Raw genomic sequence first — 25,249 nt, forward strand, 5'->3', positions numbered from 1 at the left:
CAATGAACTACCATTCTACAGGAGAAGCTAAAGCAGGGATATTTTTCCCCCTAAAGCTGATAAGAAATCAAGTAAGGACAATTTTTAAAAAGTATAACAACAATATTAAACCATATTCCATAAAAACTTAGAAAATAGAAGCTTTCCTTACAAGAATGCTAAAGGAAACAGAGGCAATAGCCAGTCAAATGTGAAAGTCCCTGACCCCCGCCAGTACCTATATTTGGATAAGGGTCTTGCTTTTAGTTTTCGTGACTCAAAATCTCACATGGGTTAAATCCTTCATTCACAGTGGTTCTGCTTCTTATTTAAAACAATAAGTTTTCCTCATATCCATTAGTTCATTGAATCGCATGATAAGAAAAGAGGTGGAGAAGCTTAAACAAAAAGCAAAGGGGATGTGGCCAATTTTTACCATTTGGGATAGTAACAAGTTTAACATGGCTCAGCAACTATTTTAAGTGTTATATCAACCATTATGACACACACTAAAGGTGTTGAAATATAAGGATGTGTTTTCTGAGAGAAAATGGGTGACAATTTGAAGGGCTGGGTTTTTAACATGAAGAATAAATATCTAAGAAATCAGAACAGATTCTCAACCAACACTAATGTGCAAAAAGGTTTACACAAGCTAAGAAGGGTTTTAAACTTTAAAAAAATTTTTTCAAGGAAACTACTGTTTCCTGTTATTTCTAAAAAAAAAAAAAAAATCTGTAAACGTTAGTGTTTTAAAAGGGAAACATTTATGGAGAGATATTATGTTTTATATGCTACACATATTAGATTCTTGTTTGTTCATTTCCCCAAGAAATTTGTAATTTTGTTTTAAATACATGACATTTAATCTCAATTTAGATTTCTCTCTTTTTATTCCCCAAAATCAGCATCCCCATGGGAAGTACAGGGCTTCTAGGATTTTCTCCACAGAGATTATTGAATTTGTGGTAAAAATTTTCCATTCTTGAATAAGATCCATAATCTACAGAATACATTGTCTGAATTAACTATTTTGATGGGAAAGTCTATGCACTGCCTGTTTTACTGAGATCTTTAAAATAAAGATTTTGGGCCAATGCAAAATCTGTTAAACTCGTATTACATAATTTGCTTATATCTGCACAAGTATCTGTTATCACTCGCATGTTACTTTCAATACTGGTATTGCCCTTCGCGAGTAAGTATGAATAATCGACTTGGTGGATATTACTCAATCTGAAGGATCACATGAAGAACTTTCATTATGGTCCAATAAATATATTTAGGGCCATCACTTGCTGGTAGAAATTTGAATAAAATACAGAAATATTTTTACACTCACCAAAATCTCTTTGCTCTGCTAAGCACCAGGTTTACTGCAATGAACATGTTAATGGTGGGTATTTGAAAGATATAACTAGTGCAAAATCAATAATTACTTTTCTTTTGTGGGAGGGAAACAGAAAAAAGAATATTTGAGTAATGTAAAGATTCTAATATGAACAAGCACTAACTAGTCTGTTGCCATCTGTGATGTGTCCATAGCCAGAGGTTTGTAACACACTTACCTGAACAATGGAGTTCCACAGACAACACATTTATATATTCCAGGGTCTTTGTGATGCGTATATTCTCCTTCAAAGGCACTGATAAACAATAAACACAGCATTAAAAAAATTAAGTGAAGTTAGCATTATTTCGTACAGAATGCATTTGCTTAAAATATATTTCTCTAATAAATCTTTCAAGGGCTTTTTGTCCTATAATGAGAACAGACCAAACATATGGAAATCTGAACATTACTAATATATTTCAAATCTATATAATAAAATGTATATATAACTACTCCAAACTAGTGCAGGTTAAATTTTTAAAAATTAAGCCATGTAGTTACATAATGCTTAGAAGAAAATTCCTATTTTTAAAAAAAAAAAAAAAAAAAAAAGCCTGTAGTTCAGATTCACAGAAAAGAAACACAAAAAAACAACATTATTACATAAGATTTCTGCTACTCTGCAGTGTCCAAGAGTGCACACCAGAAAATGCAGAAGGATCCAAAGACTTCAAGTGGAAGGCGTCTTATTTTTTGGTTTGAAAAGGAATATTGCAGCTTTGAGGGAATATTTTTCTAAGTTAACAATCTTGAAGGCTAGGAGGTCATTCAGCTAATACAAATCAGCTGTGCTAGCCCAACAAAACGTCTATGTGCTCTGCAGCTTGTTTTTATTATCCTTTCACCCTCTTTATGAGGTCCAATTTTTTTATAAACAGAATTTTTAAGAATGACCTAATCTCTAGTTGTTTGTGTGCATTAAATCATTTTGCTAGTCATGTACACAACAGGACGGGCAGAAGTCCTCCTGGGCTGAGCCTCCAGCCCACCGCCGGCTCGTTGTGTAGTGAGGGTGGACTTTGTCGGAGGTTCAACACTTGGTAAATTCAGTAAACAGTATCCACTGTGACAGGAAGAGAGTGTTGCCTATTAACAAGAACCCCATGTGTGGTAAAGGGCTCTTTCAGTTCATGAATGAAAACAAGGAGTTACATCATTAATAAATTTGGATCAGAGGTAAGTTACGGCCTTATGCCAAGCTCCATGGTATAAATTAGACAACAAAATGGCTGGATCTTGGCAAGTTACCTTTGAGCTGGAATCAGCTGAGAGAGACTTTATTCACTAAAAAGAGTCTTGGAAGTGAACAAACTCTTTTTTCAGGACTTAGGGCGAACTTCCAAGGACCAAAGCCATGTGAGGGCAGTTATTGAAAATTTTTGACATTCCAACCACAAATGAGCCAATAAATACTTTCTCCACATGTGCTTCAAAAAGAAATTGGAGTGGGGTAGAAAGGAACTGAATTATGCTACCTTCTTTTTGCAGCCAAAACGTCTATACTTACAATGGCCACCTTCAAAATCTCAGCATCCTGGCACAGTGCCACGTCCCTCATGGTTTTGCTTACTGTGATGTCTTCCCAAAAAATGTACCTAAATCGCTATTACTTCCACACATTTTGTAGTAAACTAAAAACAGGCCCTTAATAAAAGCCTTGTGACTTTACATAAGATAGAGTGTTCATTAAATGGGGGAAAGAATAAATAAAACTTAGTCTTAACCTAAACAATACCATTTTCAAACCTTTTCAAGGATCCTAATTTGTAGTCTTTAGCAAATAAGTGTAGAATCCTTTAAATGTCAAGGAAGAGGCCTCAAAGGCAGAGGGGGGTAAAGGGGGGAACGAAGAAAACCAGCTTTTGCTTAATGACTTTTTCTTCCAGTTCACCTTACCTTTCGGTCCCTTTCTCCTGAGTGACATGGTACTGCAGGGGTGTTAGCCGCTTCCTCAGTTCCTGCTGGGAAAAGACCACCTTACAGCTCTTTTTATCCCTACATGACCCTGGAAAGAGAAAGGATATGAAGAAGGGGGCTTTTCAGCTTGAATCCTAAATAACTGCTTGGGCTGGTCACCACAGCACAGCTTCTGCAGTCACTTGTCAAAGCCAGATTAGTCCCTAATATACAAATTTACCTGAACTGCAGCTGATTATTTCTCTCCGTTTAAAAAAAAAAAAAGTTTCTCAAGATTCAGGTGACTGCATTGGAACCCTGAAAATGTGCTGTAGCGTAAAACTGCTAGCATGTGACAATAAAAACCCATTGAACATTCACAAGATGGTAATACATCCTTTATGTCTCCCAATACCTTGAAATTCTTTTTTTTTAATGAATTTTAAAAGTATGACTCTATTTACACTGTATATATAAGATGATGGGCATATTAAGTTACTCAATAATTCTCCATTCAATAATTTTGCATCTTAGTAGAGAGTAGCTGGAAACCTTCATCATTCAATTTGCATTCTGGGTGATTTAAATACCATCCTTTAAAAATAAAAACCCTAAAGATATATTTTCCACGAGTAGGAACTGTTGTTCTCTGTGATTCTGTCAAATGCTTCACGAGGTTCTGTAGAGTTCTTAAAGACAAATGTCTCTTTAAAGACCGTATCTTACCATGTTAAACAGGCAGCAAGAAACTTTTAATAGACTCCAGAAGACATTTACACTAATGTGGATTCAAGAAGTTCCAAAGAGAGGGTGATAAAAGTGAGGAGGAGGAAGGAAAAGAGAAGAGGGATCGTCAATGTGATTTTATTTAAAGACCTACTTTTTTTTTTTTTTTGGCAAAGCATATCTAGGAACACTTCACTGATTAAGTGTATTTGAATGGTGAAATAATTTTAATGTGATTCTAATAACAATGGCAGCTTTTATTTCAACCTGTACAGACTGCAGTAAAATGTTCAGACAACACCTGTTTGTATGCAGTATTTTATTTTACCTGCATAAACGAGTGATGAGAAATACAACTCCAGGACAAGGCAACCTGACTGGCTGCAGTAAAATCGCTTTTCTTTGCCATCCATCACAGGGGGCAAGAAGCCTGCAGATGGCCCTACCTGCAAACATTTCTTGTCATGTTTTGAAATTGCTAAAAGAAAGCTTGCTTCGTTTCCTGAATATTAAACTCAGCTTCTTTTGAAATATAGAGAAGTATGATTTAGGAGCAGAAATGCTTTCTATTACTTTTAAGGCACCTAGTGTTCACAGTATGTGAGTTCACTGGACTTAAACCAGGAGAAAACTAACCAACCAGTTACCCTGCTGGTGGGACTGAAAAGAGTATGAGCTTCCAGGTTCAGGGCCACCAAGACAGGGAGGCTGATGCTCTAGGAGAAAAAATGGAGGCAGGAAAAGAGCAAACCAGAGGCAAACAGGAAGGTGCACCTTGGCGTGGGCCTGTGGGTTGTCAGGCAGCACCTCTCCCGACGTTATACAATGAGTGTTGGCCCTGCTCTGCCTGGAAAGATCCATAGGAAGAGCTGGTTTATCACTAATGGCGTGTTGGTTTCTCATCTCGCTGGACCTCCCCCTCATTTCCCATATTACACCAGGCTTTATCCAAACATCTATTACTTAGGGTGTTAATACTTTCCAAGGGGTAGACAGAAATGTTTCCCTGAGAAGTGTCTGTCCTGTCAGAACGAGCCTCTCCACAGCCTGAATGCAACACTGCTCTTTCTTAAATTAAATAAGCAGTTGACTGTGATAGGCCCCTCTCAGTTCAATTCACTGTAGACTTCTTAGATGTTACCTTTTTGTTTTTACTTCTTTATTTTTTGGAATGGTTGCATCTTTGTTGATTTTGTTAAGTGCAAATTTAACATGACAAAATATCTTGGTTAAAATGATTTTTCGAATGGCATGGATAGTTAAGGTCTGTATAATTAGAATTAAACAGTTCTGTCCAAGATATTTTTGCTAATATATGTTCATTCATACAAAAAGACCAATTGTGTTCCCAAAGTTGAGAGAACTAAGCTACCCATCTGTATGTCATTTAGTACAAGAGAAGCAACTGCAGGTTTAAATTACATGGTATTGGATTGCAATTTCCTAACATTGGATGCTTTTCTGCTTTTTTACCTTGAGTCATTTACTAAGGAGTGTTCATAAAAAGTAGCTTAAAGCACAGATGCTTGCAAATCGTTTAGGCAAAGATGTTTCTCTCTTTTTCATTCTCCCTCTCTCAAAAAAAATCTCTCTTTTCTGAAGAAAAAGAATAAAACTGTTGGTCAGTATTGACGAACCATGTCAAGTATTTGTAGAAGGAGAAAAGGTAAAATTGAAAACATCTGATTGAAGTAAATAATACAAACATAAAAGCTTTACTGGTGAATGAAGGGCATTGAAGAGACTTTATTTCATAGATTAGAAATTACTTTTGATCTAAACATTGTTAAAAACAGATTATTTTCCACTATGAACCATCTCATTAACTGTGCTACAGAGACCCCGTTTTAATGGCGAGCTTTGAAAGAGGGCTGCTGTACCCTTTTGTTAGTCTCCATCTTATTTGGGAGGGGGAGAGACATTTCAGTCCAGCTTTCTTTGTTTGTCTTTCAAGAACCACTAAAGCAGTATTCACACAAATTTTGTAGGAATGTGCCCTATGTCATAGCCTACAAATTATTTGGTTTTGGTGCACTTAAAGGTCATCTTCCAAATTAGCAAAATTTTCCTACATCCTGGCTTTTCAACCTTAAATATAAATATTGTTTCCTAACTGTAAGTGAGGTTTGTTCTTTATGAAAGGCTAGTGCTTATTTAAAGTTGTCAACTTTGTACATTTTTATTCTTTGGTCATACTATGTTCTCAAAATAATTAGGCTTTGAAAGTGTACCTAATAGCAAAAGGAAGTATATGTCAACTAGAAACAACTATTGTGATTTTATATGAAACAACTCAATGAGAAGTCAGTCAGATTTTAGCAAATTTCTTGCCACATAGTTTAACAATAATATACTTCCTGGGCAATCGAAAGCTATACTATCACATTAGCTCTTTAGCATCATAACCAAAAACTGGCATATATGGGATTGGGCAAAAGCAGGTTTACAGTTGTTCATATGGAAAATAATACAATAATGAATAAATAACACTAGAATAAACTTTGTGTTTTGCCTACTCACAGCTGTAAACCTGCTTTCGCCCCACTCTGTATAAACACAGAAAGGCTTCGCTTTGTCTCTGATTTCCCTTCTTCCTATCAGACTCACTCTTCTAAAGTCCTATGGTGCCACTGCTAATTTTGAAGAAACCATTTCATTTTGAAATTCTAGAATAATTCATTGGATGGTTTCTCTTTCCTATCTTCACCTAGGTACTATCATTTTCTTATTACACAGGGCAATTTAACATTAGTATTATATGACATCTGTTCAATGACCTCTAAATTGGCTTAGAAGTATGTTATGAAAAGGTTTTTCCCTATATTTAAATGGTTAATAGAGTACTTTGAAGGCAGAAGTGAGTGTGTGTGTGTGTGTGTATATACATGTAACACAAAGTCTATTTGAGGAGCAATACTGCCACTTTGGTATCTAATCACAACACCATTCTCCACAGAGTCACTTCGGTATAGATAAGATGCATGTCAGACCCAAACCAAGAGTATTTGTTTACTGAAATATGACCAAAGTCTCTTTTTATACTCAGGCTGTTCCATGTTGCTGCCTCAAAGGCAGTGTTGTCTCGAAGCTCCAATGGGAAGCCTTTGCTCTAAGTAGTAATAAACTCACAGCAAGAGTCCAAACTCTGGCTCTGCCTGCTTCCCAGCCACGTGACCACAGGCAAGGCAGTCCCTCTGACTTTGCAATGCCACCTCACAGGTCTTCTCTGAGGATCACAGCCAGTCCCACTTAGCAAACAATGTCTGAACAAATGCAACAGTGCGTCCTCGTTCTGATTACAGCACACTCTGGAGTGAAAACGGCGCTCTAAAAGGTGGCCCAGCCCGGCATTTCAGTGTGCTGCAATCGTTCACTGGCAGATGTCATGCCTATTTTACAGGTACAGAAACTGAGGCTCAGAGGTTTACCGTAACTTACTAAAGATAAGAAACAAATAGGTATATCGACTCAAGCCCAGGGCTGTCTGACTGCAAAGCCCATGGTCATTACATTTTCTGTAAGGAAAAAGTAGGTTGCCACTTACTTCTTTAATTATGCAACAACTTTCAGCTTACAAACTATCATAACAACTTAAGATACTAAGGGAGGAAAGTTATCATCGCCACAGTACTTCCAGACAAAGTAAATACATTTGTCTATTAGCTAATGTCTGTTTTCCCCGTGTTCATTCCTTCAGCACAGGGTCAGTGACAAGGTTCAAACAGGGTTCTCACAAAGTCTATAAAACCTTGAAAGGCTTTTTAACTTCCTGTTAAGAAGTAAATCAGATCTGTTACCTAAATCTTAAAGCACTTTTAAGTCATAAATCTTATATTTCAGTGTGAAAAATCAAAACAAAACCTAAAGATCCCATAACTTCAATTTTGCTTCTAGGATCAGAAAAAAATGAAACTATTAAATATTTTTCCAAGATGATAAGTAATAGAAGATAATAAGACTATCTTGTTTTGCTTCTGTTTTACTAAAATTCATGTTGAAATATCTTGCTACTATATTTAAAAATAATGTGCTTTAGTTTTCACAAATAAATTTTAAATTTCCAGCTGGTTATTAATTTGTTGAATTGGAAATCTGAATAAAACTTTATTCCATATATACAGTGTTAGGAATTTCTAAATAAGTGGGCATTTATAAAGCCATATCTAGTCCATTTTTAAAATAGAATGTAAAATATATTCCATAAACCATTTTTTCATGTTTGTTTATTTTACATGCCAGTAATTCAATAAAGGCTTTTAAACAAAAGCAAAGCATAGGGAAGAAAAGCCCCATGCTTGTAGAAGCATAACCAACTCTTCTGATTTTTTTCTCCATGTGGACCTACATAGGAAAAACATTCCTAAGATTAACATACAATCTAAGATGTCACAACACTTCTGCTTACAGTACTTGGCTTTCCATGAAACTAGGGTTGCAGGACTTACTCTGAAGACCACTGATCCAACATTTTTTCTTACTTTTTTAATTTTAGTTATAAAAAATGTTGAGTGTTTCCAGAGTGCCAGGCACTGTACTAAGTAAAATATACTCATTCATTCAATAATTACTTATTGAGCACTTACTATATGCTGGCATTATTCTAAGTACTTGGGATATACCAGTGAACAAAATTAAGATCCTGCTTTCATGAAGCTCCTATAGAGGCAGTAGGAGTAAAGGAAGCCAGGCAAAACATAATTTAAAAATAAGTATACAGCCTGTTAGAAGGTGATACATATAGGAAGGAGAAAAGCAAAACTAAGTAGAGCAAAGAGGACTGGGACTGCTAGAAGTAAGGGCTGTGAGCGCAAATAGAGTGAGCAAGGTAGGTCTCACTGAGAAGGTGACGTTTGAGCAAAGCCTGAAGGAAGAGAGGGGGTTGGCTGTGCTGATATCTGAAGGAAGGGCTTTCTGAACAGACGTGGGAAATGGCCAGTGCAAAAGATGAATACACTAAGAGGCTCATACGCCAGCGGTAGAGACAGGTAACTGCAGGACAAGTGCTAAAACCTGAATGTGAATGGAGTCGATAGGCGACAATTTAAACATGCAAAGATGTGTTTAAACCAGGAAATTTACAATTACATATCTTACTACAAAGAGTGTCTCACATTACCTAATTTTATACTTCCAAGAGAAATCTTAGTGAATATCCTTTTAGCAAATTGCTATACTCAAAACAGCTCTCAGACAGTATTTGTCTGGCTGAACTTAGAACAGAAATCAGACTGTGGGCTCTGCTCATCTACTCCCTTTCAGACTCCAGATCATCGTTCCCAATCTGGACTCATGTGTGTAAGAGGATACTCAAAAGATGTTTTACATGTCAATATTTTATGGGCCTAGAGAGCAAAACCCTTTGGCCAAACAATGCATTTACAGTCCTGAACCACTTCAATAACTCTCCCCTTCAGAGTAATCTTGTTGGTGATGGCAGAGAACATGTATAACTAAAGAAAGCATAAAATTACTACCTCAACTTAGATTCTATTTTTTTAAAACAGTCTTAATTTTCACCTACAGATTCAGTTTCATTCAAGTCTTGGGCGTCAGAAAGCAGACAACTTTCTTTTTACGGTAAAGATTTTTCTTTTCTATATGTGAGAAAAAAATCATATCTTTATTTGTCGTAGTAATAATCACATTTCATGCCTTTTTGTTGTCTTTCTATTACTGCACCTGAAACAGTCCTATGGGTCAGTTTCCGTTGTATTCTGTCGATGAAGGTACAGAGTTCCAATTAACACCATGAACACTTGTATGCATGCCACGGCAATCTTAAACTTAAAGATTACCATCTTAAACTTCTTGAATTAAACAAGACCCTAAGCTTTACTGGTGCACAGTTGAATGACAGCACTGATCCTCTGGTTTCCATACTGAAGGTTTGAATCAATAAATTGAGAAATATCTTCAAGCAAGTTTTCCTTCCAAGTAAGTACCCTGATAAATTCACCCCTATTCTGTCCAGTCCTTTCATCTGTATACCCTTAGTATTAGTGTATTTCCTCTGCAAGGTACTATTTACACAGGCTAAAATAGCATTTTGCAATTACTCTCAAATGTCTTCGGTTATTTCAGCTTCATTTTCCCAGGTTATTAATTCTTTGAAGATATAAACTGTTGAGCCTATTATTAATTCATACTTTCTACAACTATTTATTGAACATCCACAATGAATCAAGAACTGTGATGAGCACTGAAAAGTTAAAAATGCATAAGGTAAGGTTCCTGCCCTAGGAGAGTAGATACTCTCACAGGAAGATAAGACAAAAATCAATACCATGTGCAGTCTTATACTAAAAGTATATGAAAAATTTTGCGTAGAGAGAATTCACAAAGACGACATTAACACTCTTCAACTTGGCCCACCTAGGCTGACTCCGTCCAGCTATAACTGGCATACAGAAAACTCACATAATTTGTAGGAACAGCATCTACGGGGTCAGAGCGCCAGAGGAAATTCAAACAGGGAAGAACATTCCATCTAGACAAGCTGAGGGATGCAGTGTGATCCAAGGCGTACAGTGTCAAGGTGGAAAGTATCTTACCCTGATGAAAGGAATGCAGAGTCCTTCCTGTAAGCGGTATCTATCAGCTAACTTAACAAAGCAAATAGAGAGCCAGGATAAAATGTAGATTCAGATTTGTCAGAGGAGAAATTAGGGGGCTGATAAATAAAGCAGTTTTTAAATTAAGGGGTAAATGTGCAAATGTTTTCTCACTATAAATCAATGGGAGTGAATATATTTCCCACAACATCTAAAGCCTCTTAATGAATTAAAATTCTAGCCTTTAATAGTAAGTTCTCATTTGTGAGGCTGCATGATTTTCTTGACAGGAAACAATGGAGAGCTTTGCTGCTATTTATCCTGATGAAACAGTCACCTGAATGACTCTGTAAGATAGAAACCGCATTTTACATTTTCTATCTTTTACTTGTATGCAACAAATTTCTAATTTTTTAATTCATGTGCTGTAGTCATTTTATCAGCATTCTTTAAATATCAAAAAGAACTAAAGAGTGCATATCAACTTTTCAAAGCATAATGCCAGTACCAAGAGCAATGATTTTTATATTAATGTGGGCCATAAAGCCTAGAGTTTAGGAAAATATTTAAAACATGTCTTGATCCAAAAAGCATTTTCTGCCTTGCAAGGCATTTGAGTAAAAAGAGAATTTTTAAAGGCACTTCCATCATCAAATGACAGTAGTGGGAGAGAAAGTCATTTAACTTTAAGTCTATCTGATTGCATGTGAAACGTCTGACAAAGTTGGAGTTCCCTGTTTTTAATTTTTTTTTCCAGTATGGGTCTTCACTAGAACATCATAGCCCATACAGAAAAAAAAAATTAAAAACAGACAGGCTCATTTCCATTCTACATTTCACATGCAATCAAAAAGACTTGCAAAACATAGTTTTCTCTCCCATCCTCCCTTGCCCCCTTGGGAACATAGACTGCAAGGGAGATGAGAGGTAACCACCCGCAGAAAGGAAAGGAAAGAAGCCCTCTTTTAGAGTATTGTGCAGAATTTTATTTAAATATAACATTAAGTATTTGTTAGAAAAAAATAAAATTTATAGTTTAAGAGCTCAGCTTTGTAAATTTCTAAAGTTACACTGTTGCCAAAACAAATTTAAAATCTAAATTAATTAAGCACAATGAGCAGAAAACAAGTCTGCAACTGCTACTCAATAAGACAGCTAAATCTGAGTCTCTACATCCAGAAAAATATGGTAGATTCTGCAGAGAAAAAAAGTCAAAAATTTTACAATTTTATCACCCAAATAATTAAAGAAAATGCACAGGGATTCTCTTGAATTAGTCAATATCTCCTTGTGGGACAGTGCACATGTATATTTCAGTCATCTTTGCATGCCCAGCACCTTGCAATGCACCAGGGCAAGAGTAAGCACTAAATAAGTATATGCTATATTTAAATATTTATTCAACTCTCCATTTTAATTATTGCTATTTAAATTTTCTTCCTAAAAGGTATTTTCTAAATGACTTCTTTGCCTATCTTTCTTAGAATTTAGTTTAAAAACTGCAACAGTATTTGCTTAATAAATCAGTGAAAGTATAAAAAGAATAAATGATAGATTAAATTTTTTTTTCTTCTTTTACTACCCTGAGTCCTTTATTATCTCTCCAGAGTTCCACATTCAAATCTTTTATGACTAATAGTCCATTAACTCTCTGGAGTTAAGACTCTAAGAGTATCTAATCTAGAATTCCCCCAAATGGATACAGGCTCTGAAAATAAATGCTAAGGTTGTACCTCTTGTGGGGGTTGGGGTGGGGTGGAGTTTCCATAGTCAAACCAGATTAGGAAATCTAGGTTACATGGGCTTCTTAATGAAGACCTCTTATGCTGATGTGTATTATTTAAAAAGTGGTATTTTGACACACCATTATTTTATGCTCCACTAGAAAAGTAAAAAAAGATTTGCCAAACTATGACACAATGCTTTCTTATTACAATAATTTTTAAGGCTGCATCCTAATTACCAAGATGATAAAATGTAAAAGCAGTGCATCTTAGAATTTATAAAATTTGGCAATATGCAGTTTCTCAGTTTGATGATGGGGTCTGATTTACAGGGTATTCATAGAACTAAATCATAATTTTTAAAAAAAATTTATAAGAGTTTATTTGAGCCAAACTGACAATATATGCTGGAAAGCAAGATCTCCAATGCTTCTCCTCAGATTATAAATTTAGAAAACGATGAACTTCTAGTCCAAATCCCTTATGAGGAAACCAAGGCCCAAAGAAGTTACTTGAAATGGTCACACACCTGGTTAATGAGAGCCAGGTTCTCTTGTCTGCAGCTTTCCTCTTTTAATTTATTCATTCATTACATTTCTCTCTTGAACCCACGCTTTGTTGTGCTTTAACATGCCAATCTTTTACAAACCCATGTGCCCACATTCCAGTCCCACCCCTATGCCGCCATCCCCCACCCCTACCCACCTCCTGCTAATTACATCTAGACATTCCTGCAATATCCTTCAGAAGAACTGTTGTTTCAAATCCTATCCAAGAAGCCATTCTGCCACTTTGGGCAGAAAGCAGCACAATGCTTCTCACTTCTACTCCCCCCCTCTATAGTAAAGCAAAGGAAGAAGTGTTTATATAGATTCATAAAACCATCAAATATATAACTTCCCTTGTCCTATAGATAACAAAACTTGGACTCAAAGTGGCCATCTTTCTCACCAGAATGTAGATGCCTTAAATACAGAGATCACATTATTTACAATGTGGCATTATTTCAATACATATGATGATGCTACTTATTCACACCCATTCATTCATTCATTCATTCATTCATTCATTCAACAAATATTTATTGATTACCCACTATGTGACAGGCACAATTCTAGTTGCTGAGATGGGGTAGTGAACTAGACAACAACAAAAAATTGCCTTTCTGGAGCTCACTTTGCAGTAAGCAAGGATTTTCCTATATTAGAACAAGATTTTGGCTGATCATACCCATCACCTTTCCCAGACTTACTTGATGTTCCACCCCTTCCTTTTAAAAATTTTTCTAGTTATTCTTCCCTATAGCCAGAAATGAAAGTTGCACAGAATAGGTTTCTGGGAAATGTCAGGTAACGTTAACACCTGGCGCTAATATCAAGAGTTTAACAAGAATGTTACATCATTCTCAGTTTACAGATGAAGAATAGGAATAAAAGATACAAAACAGGCTCTTAGGGTCAAAAAAACAGGTTGGTAATAAAAACAAACCACTAAATACAAATTAAACTTTCAAGCAGTTTCTTCATCAATACCAATAATATCATGTCAAGTTCTGAAACCTGTGATGTTATCTAAAATTTGCACACAGTATATTAAAATGTTAATCAAAATGGAATATAATATGAAGAGCTGTATCATTCTGTGAGCTAACATGCATTTCTGCAAAACAACAAAATCCTAAGACCTATAGGTATAGAAATTTGAATTTTCTTTGCTTGCTTAAAATTCAAATAATCCAATGACTTAAATTAGCATTCCATTCTTTGCAATTATGTGGCTGAATATAATAACTACATAGGGTTGAAGGAAATGCTTATCATAGTAGTTATTGAGTAAATTTAAATTCTATAAATGTATACCTCTTACAAATCACCCAAATAACTAACATATTTGACATTTCATGGCATATTTTTTATAACATGCATTTTTGTGTGACTAATACTAGTGCAAATATACTAAACATAAAAAAGGAGAAAAATAGGGAATTGAAATAAATGAGATGGGGATTTTAAATTTTCAAATAAATGGTTGATTTTAAATGCAAAGGCACAAAAATTAATTCAAGATAATTTGCCATTGCATCTCAATAAAATTTATGTAAAGCATTTTAAATTAAAATGTATCTAGCAAAAGCAGCCATGAGAAATTTAATCTCTAAATAAAATGTTTAGGATGAAGCTATAAACTAGAAAAGATTGATAATGAAAACATATCAAGTATCTGGACTCTCTAGTGGGTCTTTGTGAATTGTCATTCATGCCTCACTCCTTCGTTAAACACATGTTTGCTCAGAATCAGAGGTGGCTTGGTCTCGTTTGAATAAATTTTTCTATGATCTGTTAGGTAACATTATTGTGAACGTATTTAGACAAATAAACATCTCATAACTCCACCTATATAATTTCCCCAAAGTCCATATTGTCTAGATAATTTAACTCTGTAAAATTATCATTTGTTTTTAGAACTCATATTTTATATTCTTTCCCGTCATTGTTAATTAGAGAATTTCTCAAACAAAACTAAAATTTGTTTTATTTTTTGTCCATGCCTATTTTATCTCTGTTACTACTAGATTTTGCTATATATTTTATAATTAATATATAATATAAAGAATTTATTTCATATTTAACAAAAAATTAACAAAATCCACACTTAACGAACCATATGCCCAACACCTTATTCATACAAGTGCATTGTTCTATAATATTTAGTCTTGTGTACAAATAATATTTAAAATTCATGTAGTAATTGGATGCTGCATAGCAACTTTTCAACATTAACTAAAACTTTATTATATCATAGAGCTAAAACATAGCTACATTAGAGTACTCATTGATCAACATTTTAAATATAAATTTTCTTAGTTTCCAAAAATATTTTAATTCATGCAAAAAATGGTACATGCTTAAAAGTCAACATGTTAAACTAATAACATTTTCAAGATTCTATAAAATTCAAAACATAGCAAAACAAAATGTGAAATTTTCCTTAATTCTTGGGTGGTCTGCTGAAGAAAATTTAGCTGCATATAAAACTATAAATTACTGTTAAATCAGCTATTTGGATATAAGATAAGTTAATTTATGAAAACTTGTTTTAGTTTATAGAAAGTCTACACAAGAAAGACAATTTCAATGAGATGTCCAAGCATAAGGAAGTTGGAATCCTATTGAAAATGGAAAAAGGTTTTGCACTCCACAAATAGTTTGAACATAATATAAGCAGAAAAATTTGTGGTTTGTAAACCCATATGTTCTTAACTGTATATTCTTTACATACTTTTGTTTAAGTTTTCACAATGTACCTATGTGCTAGTATCAGTACCCTTTCATGCTGTGCAAGAATGTAAATCTAGTGCCATCTACTGGAAAAAGTAGATACTATTCAATCAATTAATTGCAAATTATTTTGTGAATCATGTGAGTTGAAATTTGTATGTCTATTTTTAAAGAACTATTTTTCTTTTTAAAAAAACACTTACTCCAAAGGATTTTTAATATAATCAATTAAGAAAGATGAACATGTAAGAATGGTGAAACTGCAGAATAGAGGGCATTAATCTAAACAGGTGGGAAAGAATTCCATTGGTGATATCAATAGAGAATAAAAAATACTGTGTTCTGATCAGTTTTTATATTGGTTTTGTGTGTATCTTTTAGAGCACAGGTTCTGAACCTATGGTCAAAGAGCCCTCTCTTAAGAGTTTCAGAATACCCTTAAAAAAGCTTGAAATTATATGAAAAATTGTGTGTAGGTACACATATATATTTTCCGGGGGAGGAGAGTCATAAATGTTTCAAATAACCATGGAGGTGGTTCATCTTTTCATACCCCAAAAGGTTTTTTAAAACCTAAAATAGAAAGCCAATTATTCAGTAGGTAAACGGCATGCTGATGGCTTCAGTTATTTTATTTTTTTTAAGGTAAATATCACATCAGATAACATTAATGAGCAATTGCCAGCTCAAACTACAATAGTAAGTAGTAATTACTTATGGATATTGCTTTGGTACATATCTCTTTACAAGCATTTCCTCTACAAATGGAGAATTTAGGGCACAACAAACAATATTAATTTGCTCCAGATAAAAGTTATAAAAAGAACCAGAATTCTTAATTCTCATAATAAGTATAATATGCACTTACTCCCTTCTTCAAACAGTTTATCTACCACCAAAACTCACACTGTTTGAGAGAAAAAGTAAAACGAAGTCTGGATAATATACACTGAATCTGTGTTATTTGTTTAGCTACAATGTAATTCACACCTAAGATATCCACCACGTTATATTAATACCATACAGTGAGAAAAGAGAAATTGTTTTTCACTCAAAAGGGAACCAAACTATCAACTTTACTTTTTATCTTTCCACATAAAAGAGTCCTAAATAAATTTGTATCTCTGTTGTAGCTATCACTTCACCTACATGCAAACTTCCCAAATGTTTATTCATTCATTTAACAAATATTTAATAAGTGCCAAGCACTGTGCTAAGCTCTGGAGCCACAAGTCCCTGCTTCATAGAGAGTTCTAGTTATATAGATTATATTCAATGACTTACAAACACCATTTGCAAAATATCTCTCTTTAAGACTTCTAATTTCTACATTAAAACAAACTGCCACTAAAGCCAAGTAAGAGTAACAACCACATATTATGCGTATGATGTTAGAGAAGAGTGTAATTTATCACTGTAATTAGTACTATTTGACAAATACTCTGTTGGCTGAAAGCTACTATGATATCTAGTCTAAACTACAACTAGACTTAATTTTTATCAAGCATTGAAACTATGTATAAAATTGTGCCTCTTAATCCCTCCTCAGATAATGCGTCAGTCTTGATTTGGAGGTAAGGAATTCCAGTGTTCAAACATGGAAGATATTCCTGCCCTCCCACCACAACCTAGCAGACTTTTCTGTAAATTCCCAGCCATTGATTAGTGCTGAGTTTTTAAGATTTGTTTTAGCAAAAGCCAAAAGTAAAAACAAATGACAGTTAACAAAAATCACAGAATTTCAGAATTTAAGAGATTATATAATCTCAATTTCTCATTTTAAAGAGAAAGAGACTAAGATTGGGAGAGGTTTACTGATACGTTCAAGGTCACAGAAGTTAATTACAGAGTTGTGGTTAGAGTTTTCTGACTCCTATTCCAGTGCTCTTTTTAATACACAAAAGAAACTGTTAGGAAATTAAGAAGAAATTCTGAGCGAGAAAAATTACCTTTAATTGCAAACATGAGCAAACCATAACTCAGATGCACTTAATAAGCTCTAAATTAAAATTATGCTTTATTAAAAAAAAAAAAAAAAGAAGTAAAGGAAGTCAAAGCTGAAAAATGACAGATCACTCTTCTGGGATATGGCCTTCATACAGGTCAATCCGGTTACAATCAACTTTAAGAGCCTGTTCCGATTATTTTTTAGTTCTGGAATTATTTCATATTGAATAATACCTGAAATTAGTAGGGTACTGGCTAGGGAGCAGAAATCTTTTTGATTTACAGAGACTTTGGCTGTAATGGGTTTTGACCAGGGAACAGTAAATTAAAGCAAGACTTCAAACTTTCACCTTAATTCCCTGGATCTCCAATTTTGGCCTCTCCCCTCCCTGCTTGTACAAAGCAATAAAGACTACAATTCCCACTTGGGTTTCATTTTTATTTTGCAAAATTTAAATAGTTTGTTTCACTACTGTTGAAATTAATTTCTTCAACATTTCTATATTTCTACAAGTAGAATTCTGTTTTGAGAAATGGACAGTAAAGATTTTGCTAATATTCATTCTAATGTAAATACGAGCAGACTGATTGTCATAACACTTTAAAGAGTAAGAGGTGCTTGAATGTCTAAGGAATTACAGAACAGTATTCTAGCCAATTCATTTATCAAATTAAAATGGGTTTGCAATCCCGAAGGGCAGAGACTTTCTCTGGGCATCCCATCAGTACTGGGGTAACAATAAAAGAAAGGTGTTGCATACTGATAGGACTTGAATTCAGCAGGATATATAAGAAAAATAAAGAGCCCAGCCAGGCGTGGCTCAGCGGTTGAGCAATGACCTAGGATCCAGGAGATCGTGGTTCAATTCCCCATCAGGGCACATGCCCCCGTTTCTGGCTCGATCCCCAGTGGGGGGTGTGCAGGAGGCAGCCGATCAATGACTTTCTCATCATTGATGTTTCTATCTCTCTCTCTCTCTCCCTCTCCCTTCCTCTCTCTGAAATCAATATATTTTTTTTAAAAAAGAAAGATTAGAACAACATACTGAGATTGTTATTCCTCAAGCATAAGTGCATTTGTTTTTCCTATTAAAATAAAAATAGTTACATAAAAGATGGGACAAACTTAAATGTTTTAAAAAGTCTATTGTACTAGAAAAGTACAAAAAATATATATCTATAGATATGTATAGTAAACTTAGTGCACATTTATATATGGTGCTTGCTTTGTGCCAGCCACTGTTTTAAACGGTTCTCACATTGTAATCTTGCAGCAACCCTTTCAGGTGAGCACTATTATTATTATTATTATTATTATTATTATTATTATTCTAGTAATAATACAAATAAGGAGGCTGAGGCACACACATAGTTAAGTGGCAAAGCTGGATTTCAAATGCAGTCAAGCTCCAGGGTTTGTGTGCTTAAGCACTGTATAATTATGTTTACTGCTTAAGAACTATCAGCTTTGTTGAATTTCTTTTTGAATCATTTTGATATCAAAATTTAAAAGGACACATGTCTCAAAGAATTTCATTATGAGACCCTTTAATTCCATGCCTGTCATATCTCAAGGAATACCCCATTAATTAATCAATCGTTTATGGAAACACTTAGCCTCCCTGCGTACAGCAGACTCGTGTTACAAGAGCTATGCCAGTGCTCTCAGATGCTGGGGGGTTTTCTGCGGAAAACATGGTTATGTATAAATTAACTTTCATACTCCAATTGTTTTGTGTGAAAGGTAGTTACGAGGAGTTTCACATGGCACAGCGACTACACTGATTAGCGTTCCCCCTCAACCTCATAGAGCTCAACAGACAAACCTTGTCAGTTCTACAACCTGAATCCTTCTCTAATCCATTCTCTTTCTTTCCAAACCCACTGTGATGACCACTGTGAAAGCTCACAGCACCTCATGAGTCCCTCCAGCCTCAAATTCCTCCAGTATACTACTCTGTGGTGGCAGTGCAGAGGCATAGCTGGGTGGGGGAGGCAAAGGGACTGAGAAGAGTGACTGGGGCCCCCATGCATTAAGCTTCATCAACCTCTCCTGTCACCACAGATAGGCATAAAATCTTTTTTAAAAAAAATAAAACAGATGTTTACTATTCAAATACAGCTTTAAGACAAACGCCCTACCCTCTCTTCTAATCAGGTTGCCATCCCAGCCTTCTTATAGAAACATCTGGAACCAGCACTGACCTTCTACCCTGCTCAATCAGCAATCATAAAATGCAAATCAAGTCGTGTCGTTCCCTGGTCATCCCTTCCCCAAGATTTAAATTCCTTAAAGCATCATATAAGGTGCTTCCTCGTTTGGCCACCTTTCTTCCCCACCTCTTCTTCTTGCCTCACCCACCCAAGGAGTCATAATAATGAAGCCTGCATTTCCCTGAACATACTTTGCTTTTTCAGGCCCTAATGTTTTGCCCATTCTACTCCATATACTAGAAATGTCCTTCCTCCTGTCCGGAGAGTTGGCTGACTGTTGCACATAGACTGAGATTCAGCTCAAACACTGTCTCCTCCATGAGGCCCTCCTTAAACTTCAGAGAACTTCCCTCCCTTCCAAAATTTCTTCCCCTAAGCAAAGAGCTAGGACTGTCCTTGTCTGGATTCCTCTAACATCCCAGGTATAATTATATACCTTTGGTCTAGTCTTAGCACCATGTGGTTCAATGGTCCTCACACAGCTCCAGCTCCATATTGTACTAGTTAAAATAGTCGGCTTGATCTTGTGCATCACTGTATCCCCACTGCTTCACACAGTGCCTGGCACTCACAGACAATATTCAACAAATGTTTAATGAATTGGAATTAAATTCTCTACACAAAATAGTAACAGAGATATGTACGTAAACAGAAAACATAAGTAGTACTGACAATAATGTTCACAGAAATATCTGACCATTGTGATTTTCCTAATAAATTAAAGTATTAAACTTATTTTGTACAGGCACCTAATGAAATTTTGGACTTTCACACTGCACTTGTTTAAATGCATAAAATCACATTTTTTAAAAGTGTGGTGGTTCTCATTTAAGAACCAGTTGACACATGCCATGTTACTTTTGTTGGTTTGGTCATTGTTAAGTAGAACATTTTTTCTTTTTAACTACACTAACTGACTTTATTATACTGAAGTTGCTCATTTTAATTTTTTCTTTCCTAAAGGAATGGCCACATGTGGAATGAAAAGCATTTCATTACCCTTTAACAAGACGAATGTCTTATTTTGCGTGATTTGGGGCAGTTTCTTATCAAGGCTGCCAGCCTCTTATGAACAACATTATGGCTTTCAGATGTGTAGTGTGCCCTGAAGAACAACAAGGTGTCATGAAATATTAGTGACAATTATCTACTGAGCTAGGAAACTGCACAATGTTTCCAAGGGTTGTAAGGATTGTGGAAATGAATGTTACTCAAAGCAGAGTGGTGATTTATAACCAATTTCCGTCTTCAAATTAGGGCCCAAGTAAAAGAAAACGAAATTTAGCAAAGCATTATGGTGTATCATTTCCTGCAGCAGAAACACCCGCCCGGCCCAGTGCCCTCACTAGGTACAGTACAACCTGAGGGAAGCCCACAGGCTCGAAGGGCCACGGGCTGGCTCTTTGTCACCAAATGCAGCAGGTTGAATGCAGACATCACTGTGATATCTTCACCAACAAAACGAGAGGCAAAGGACAGGGGCAAGAGCTGAGTAGGAGAAAAAAGAAAAAAATTAAAACATCACAAATGTTAAACACATCCATTGCACAACTGACGATTATGGTTTTATCTGGATCTGGACACACATACACAGTGCTAATAAATTTCAAATGCCTATTTTTCAGACGGTGAGCTTGCTTTCAACCAACCCAGGATTATTTATATTTTATGAATAAAATATATACAATATAACAGTGTAATCTGTGAACACATTTTGCAAGCGGTTCAGAAAAGAGACGAACTTTAAAACAGTTGAAAGGAATTAGCATTTACTAAGTTTGTACCATGTGACAGGAACTGTCTGGGGCCTAATAAACACATTGTATCATTTCATTCTTGCAATAAACCTAGGAGGTAGGTTTTATCCCCCAATAAATATGTGAGGAAACCGAGGCTCAGAGGTCCAAGGGCACAAAGCAAATAACCAGTGAAAAGGATTAGAAAACCCTGTTACATCTACTGCAAAGCCATGTTCCTTCCTTACGCCACTCTGCTTTCTTCCAGCAATTTCTGCAAATCGCCCTCCCTGGAGAAGACTATAAAATATTGTAAGATTAAGAGATTTCTTTTATTGGAGTTTCATTTTTTATTAATAGAGAGCCAAATAACCTAGGGACAACTCAGAGACTTCACTTTAGAAAGTGTTAAGTTTGCACGGAGCATAGCGAATATGAATTTTTCATTTTATTTTATAGGTTATAATTTCTAGGTCCATTCTGTAAATAGTATTCACAACTTAGTCTTAAAAACGGTAAAAATATTTTTTTTAAGTTTTTAGAAACGAGTCACGTGGAAGAATCTCAAAAGTGTGAGAGTGATAAACTTTACAGAAAAGTGCAGTTAGTGCGTTCTTTTGTACAATCCTTCCGTTGGTAAAGATTAACCTCAAGTGCAGATGCAAAATAACAGATTACTATTTTATTTAAAATTAGCATTGTAAGTGACCTTAACCACTAAATGTTCAAAACCGGATGTAAAATTAATGTCTAGTTCATTTCCTGACCCTCAATCCCCCCAAAATAAAAGTCTGTTCCTGGTCTCTTCTGACCTCCTTGAAGAACAAACACATAATAAACAGTAATATATTTTACCAAATCACTCTGGAGTATATCTGACAGAAATCTGCTTGTATTAACATGCCTGAACTCTGACTTCTCCAAACTAAACTCACTACAAAACTAAAACATTTTTGTGTGACTAACTGGAGACAAAAGGGAGGAAGAGGGAAGGTAAGTATCACAATGCACAGCCTGAAAGAACCATTAAACGTAAATAAACATGCCATTTCCACGAGTGATTGCAGAGCAGGGAAAAGAGAGCATTCCTTTGGAGCAGACTACTGACTAATAAAAGATCAAAGGTCTATACCTCACAACACTATAAATAAAAATGTATTTTTTCCTTGTGACCTTCTCTGTGAGGAATAAAGTGTGCACAGAAAATGTAATTACTTAGCAAAGCCGCAGCCTCATTGTGCTCCCGCAGCTGATCATAAACCGTCTTCCTATTCTGTTTCATCAACTGCTGTACCAGGCAGCCCGCGCGCCTACCGATGGCTGCGGCCATCTGGCTTGTGTCAAAGCCAGCGCACAGGAAGAAAGGGAGTGATGTCACTCTGCAGGTCAGGCAAAGAACAAAGATGCATTCTACAATTAAAAGCTGAGGGCCTCAAATACCGGGGGCCCTCCAGCATGATATGACCGTGTGATTTAATGTTCCCACTGTTGCATTTATTTTTACCCAAATAGCCAGGGCTCCATCTAGTGGCAACTTGGTTTTGCCCAGTTATCTTTAAAAGCAAACCCAGAAAGTGCTACATTAGCACCAATAAAGTAGAGCAACTGAAGTGATCCATAACTTTTAGAACAGTGTAGTCTGTTTACACTGAAGAATACAAAAGGCGTTATTTCTCACAATGTTCTCCATTTCCAAATCCTACAAAGCACACATTTCATAGATTAGGGTTTGATATAACCCTAATTAGTTTAATGCTTTTTTAACCCTAAATATAGTGAAAAAGCAGCTATTTCTCCAAAATGCCTGCAAAGTGACATTACTCAGACACTGTTCTAAAAACTTGTAGCCGAGATGTGAAGTGAAAAAAGATTCTAAAGAATGGATGCCTGCATCTGGCTGCCTTGGTGAAATCAAAGTCGTCATCGTATACTTTCCAAGAACAAAAGAATCATAGTTAAAAAGGCTCTGATGTGTGACACAAGAGCAACTTATTTCTAGAACAGAAAAAGAAATCTTTTCTGCTTAAATGATTTAACAAAATTAATTGTTCACTAATGTTTTGCACTTATGTTTGGAATAAATGAAATGAAACACTTTGGCAAACTGATCTAAACCCATAAAAATGGGTTATCATAATGGATGTGTGTAAACTATGGGGTCAGTTGGCCTTGGTGTGAATCCTGGCCCTGACCCTAGCTAGTTTTGTTACCTTGGGCAAGTCACTTACCCTCTTTATGACTCAGTTTCCTCAACTATAAAATAAGTTAATTGGTAAAAAAGACTTGGAGCAAGTCTTGGTACACAGTATAAGCTCAGTAAATGTTAGCTATTATTATTATTTAAGTGTACAAATATTGGCTATATTTTCAAATTACAGAAATTAAAAATTTCTAATAGTCCATTTATATCCAATCCTATTTAGAATTAGCAGGCCATTCTCCAAAGACAGAATTCTGTTTCGGCCAGAAAACTACCTACTCTTTGGTAAATTTTCAGGGTGAACTAGCCTAATAAAAACAGTAGGATAGAGCTATCTCAGCAGTTGATGAAACCCTTGGCATGTGGCAGGCACTATTCTAAACACCTCACATTTATTAGCTCTTTTAACCCTCATGGCCTTATGAGATACATATTATCATTTCCCCATTTTTAGATGAAGAGAAAGAGATACAGGGAGATTAAATAATTTTACCTAAAATCTTACAACTAGTAAGGAGGTCCCTTAAATAACTCAACTGAATGCTTTAATAGATTTGAACCCAGGCCATCTAGCTCCAGGGCCAGCACTTCTGACCGCTACACCCACTCTAGATAATTGATTCTACGTGTACCTATTAGATAATGTGGCTAATAATAAACACTGAATAAGGATTCCATTAATTCAAGAAGATTATTTGAAGACTCTCTCCCTTGGCACTGAGTGAAAAAAGTAGGGAGTCATGTAAAAAGTCTGAGACATACTCAGATTTCTAGATTTGATCTTTCTGTTTCCACCAAATGCAACTTCCCTTTCTCTTTTGCCTTTACATTTTTTCTCCTTGGATACACCTATGATATACCCTAAAGACTCTACTTGATATACTAAAGCTCCAATATGTTGATGATATGGTACTTCTGAGGGCCAAACTAACAGGTTCTCCCCTTCCCTCCCCGCAAAAAGTTCTACTTGTTAGCTTTCTTCCCATTGCACTCCCTGAGCTCCCTGGGTGAAGCCAGAAACAACCCTAGTCCAAAAAGAGGCAAAAGAAGCTCATGCTTCTGAGTGGTGACAATATTTGTTGAAAGAATTAGCGTTAAACACCCTGTAGAAATCAGCACTAGCAAGGGCCACCCAGAGGTCTCTAATTCTCCAAGTTTATCCTCAACTTCCTTACTCCTCTATTGTCTTTGATGTAAATAATTGAACAGATAAATAACATTTCTAGATAATCAACATGTTTTTTTGTTAGACACAGGACTTACACATCTTTCTAATTTCCCAGAATATCTGCCACATCATTTTGAAAATATTTGGTGTTTAAAAAGTACTGGTTGAACAATCCTAATGAGCAGTATCACACTGTGTGCTGAGAAGAGAATTCGATTACATGACTGTCTATTAATTCTCTTCTCAAAAGCTTTTCATAATTCCCTATTGCATATTGCAGGGCTTCCCAAATCATGTTCTGAGAAACAGGAAATACCCTTTTCAAGCAAGTTAAGTGGTCAAATAACCGTGGAAATGCTACCCTGTATAAAGGGCCTGAGAGGTTTTGCAGTGAATACACCTGCTTCACTGTCCCAGTTGGTGCCTCTTGAATGGCT

At 35.6% G+C, this 25,249-nt stretch overlaps 1 protein-coding gene across 5 annotated transcripts in view; it reads right to left on the reverse strand.

Annotated features, from left to right (window-relative positions):
- The window catches only part of MSRB3 (methionine sulfoxide reductase B3), a gene marked incomplete at its 5' end in the record, with an annotated part of 146,829 nt that overhangs the window by 93,659 nt on the left and 27,921 nt on the right, over positions 1–25,249 (reverse strand). For 3 of the 5 annotated variants that reach the window (XM_081127634.1, XM_081127636.1, XM_081127635.1), the window contains 3 exons: positions 1,548–1,625; positions 3,269–3,377; positions 21,070–21,196. In XM_081127634.1, coding sequence (XP_080983760.1) covers positions 1,548–1,625; positions 3,269–3,377; positions 21,070–21,145 — 263 coding nt within the window. The remainder of the gene's footprint in view (positions 1–1,547; positions 1,626–3,268; positions 3,378–21,069; positions 21,197–25,249) is intronic. The other 2 variants (XM_081127633.1, XM_081127632.1) reach the window with 1 other exon arrangement.

Source organism: Miniopterus schreibersii (assembly GCF_964146895.1).
Source record: "Miniopterus schreibersii genome assembly, chromosome: 2".
NCBI classification, from domain to species: domain Eukaryota; kingdom Metazoa; phylum Chordata; class Mammalia; order Chiroptera; family Miniopteridae; genus Miniopterus; species Miniopterus schreibersii.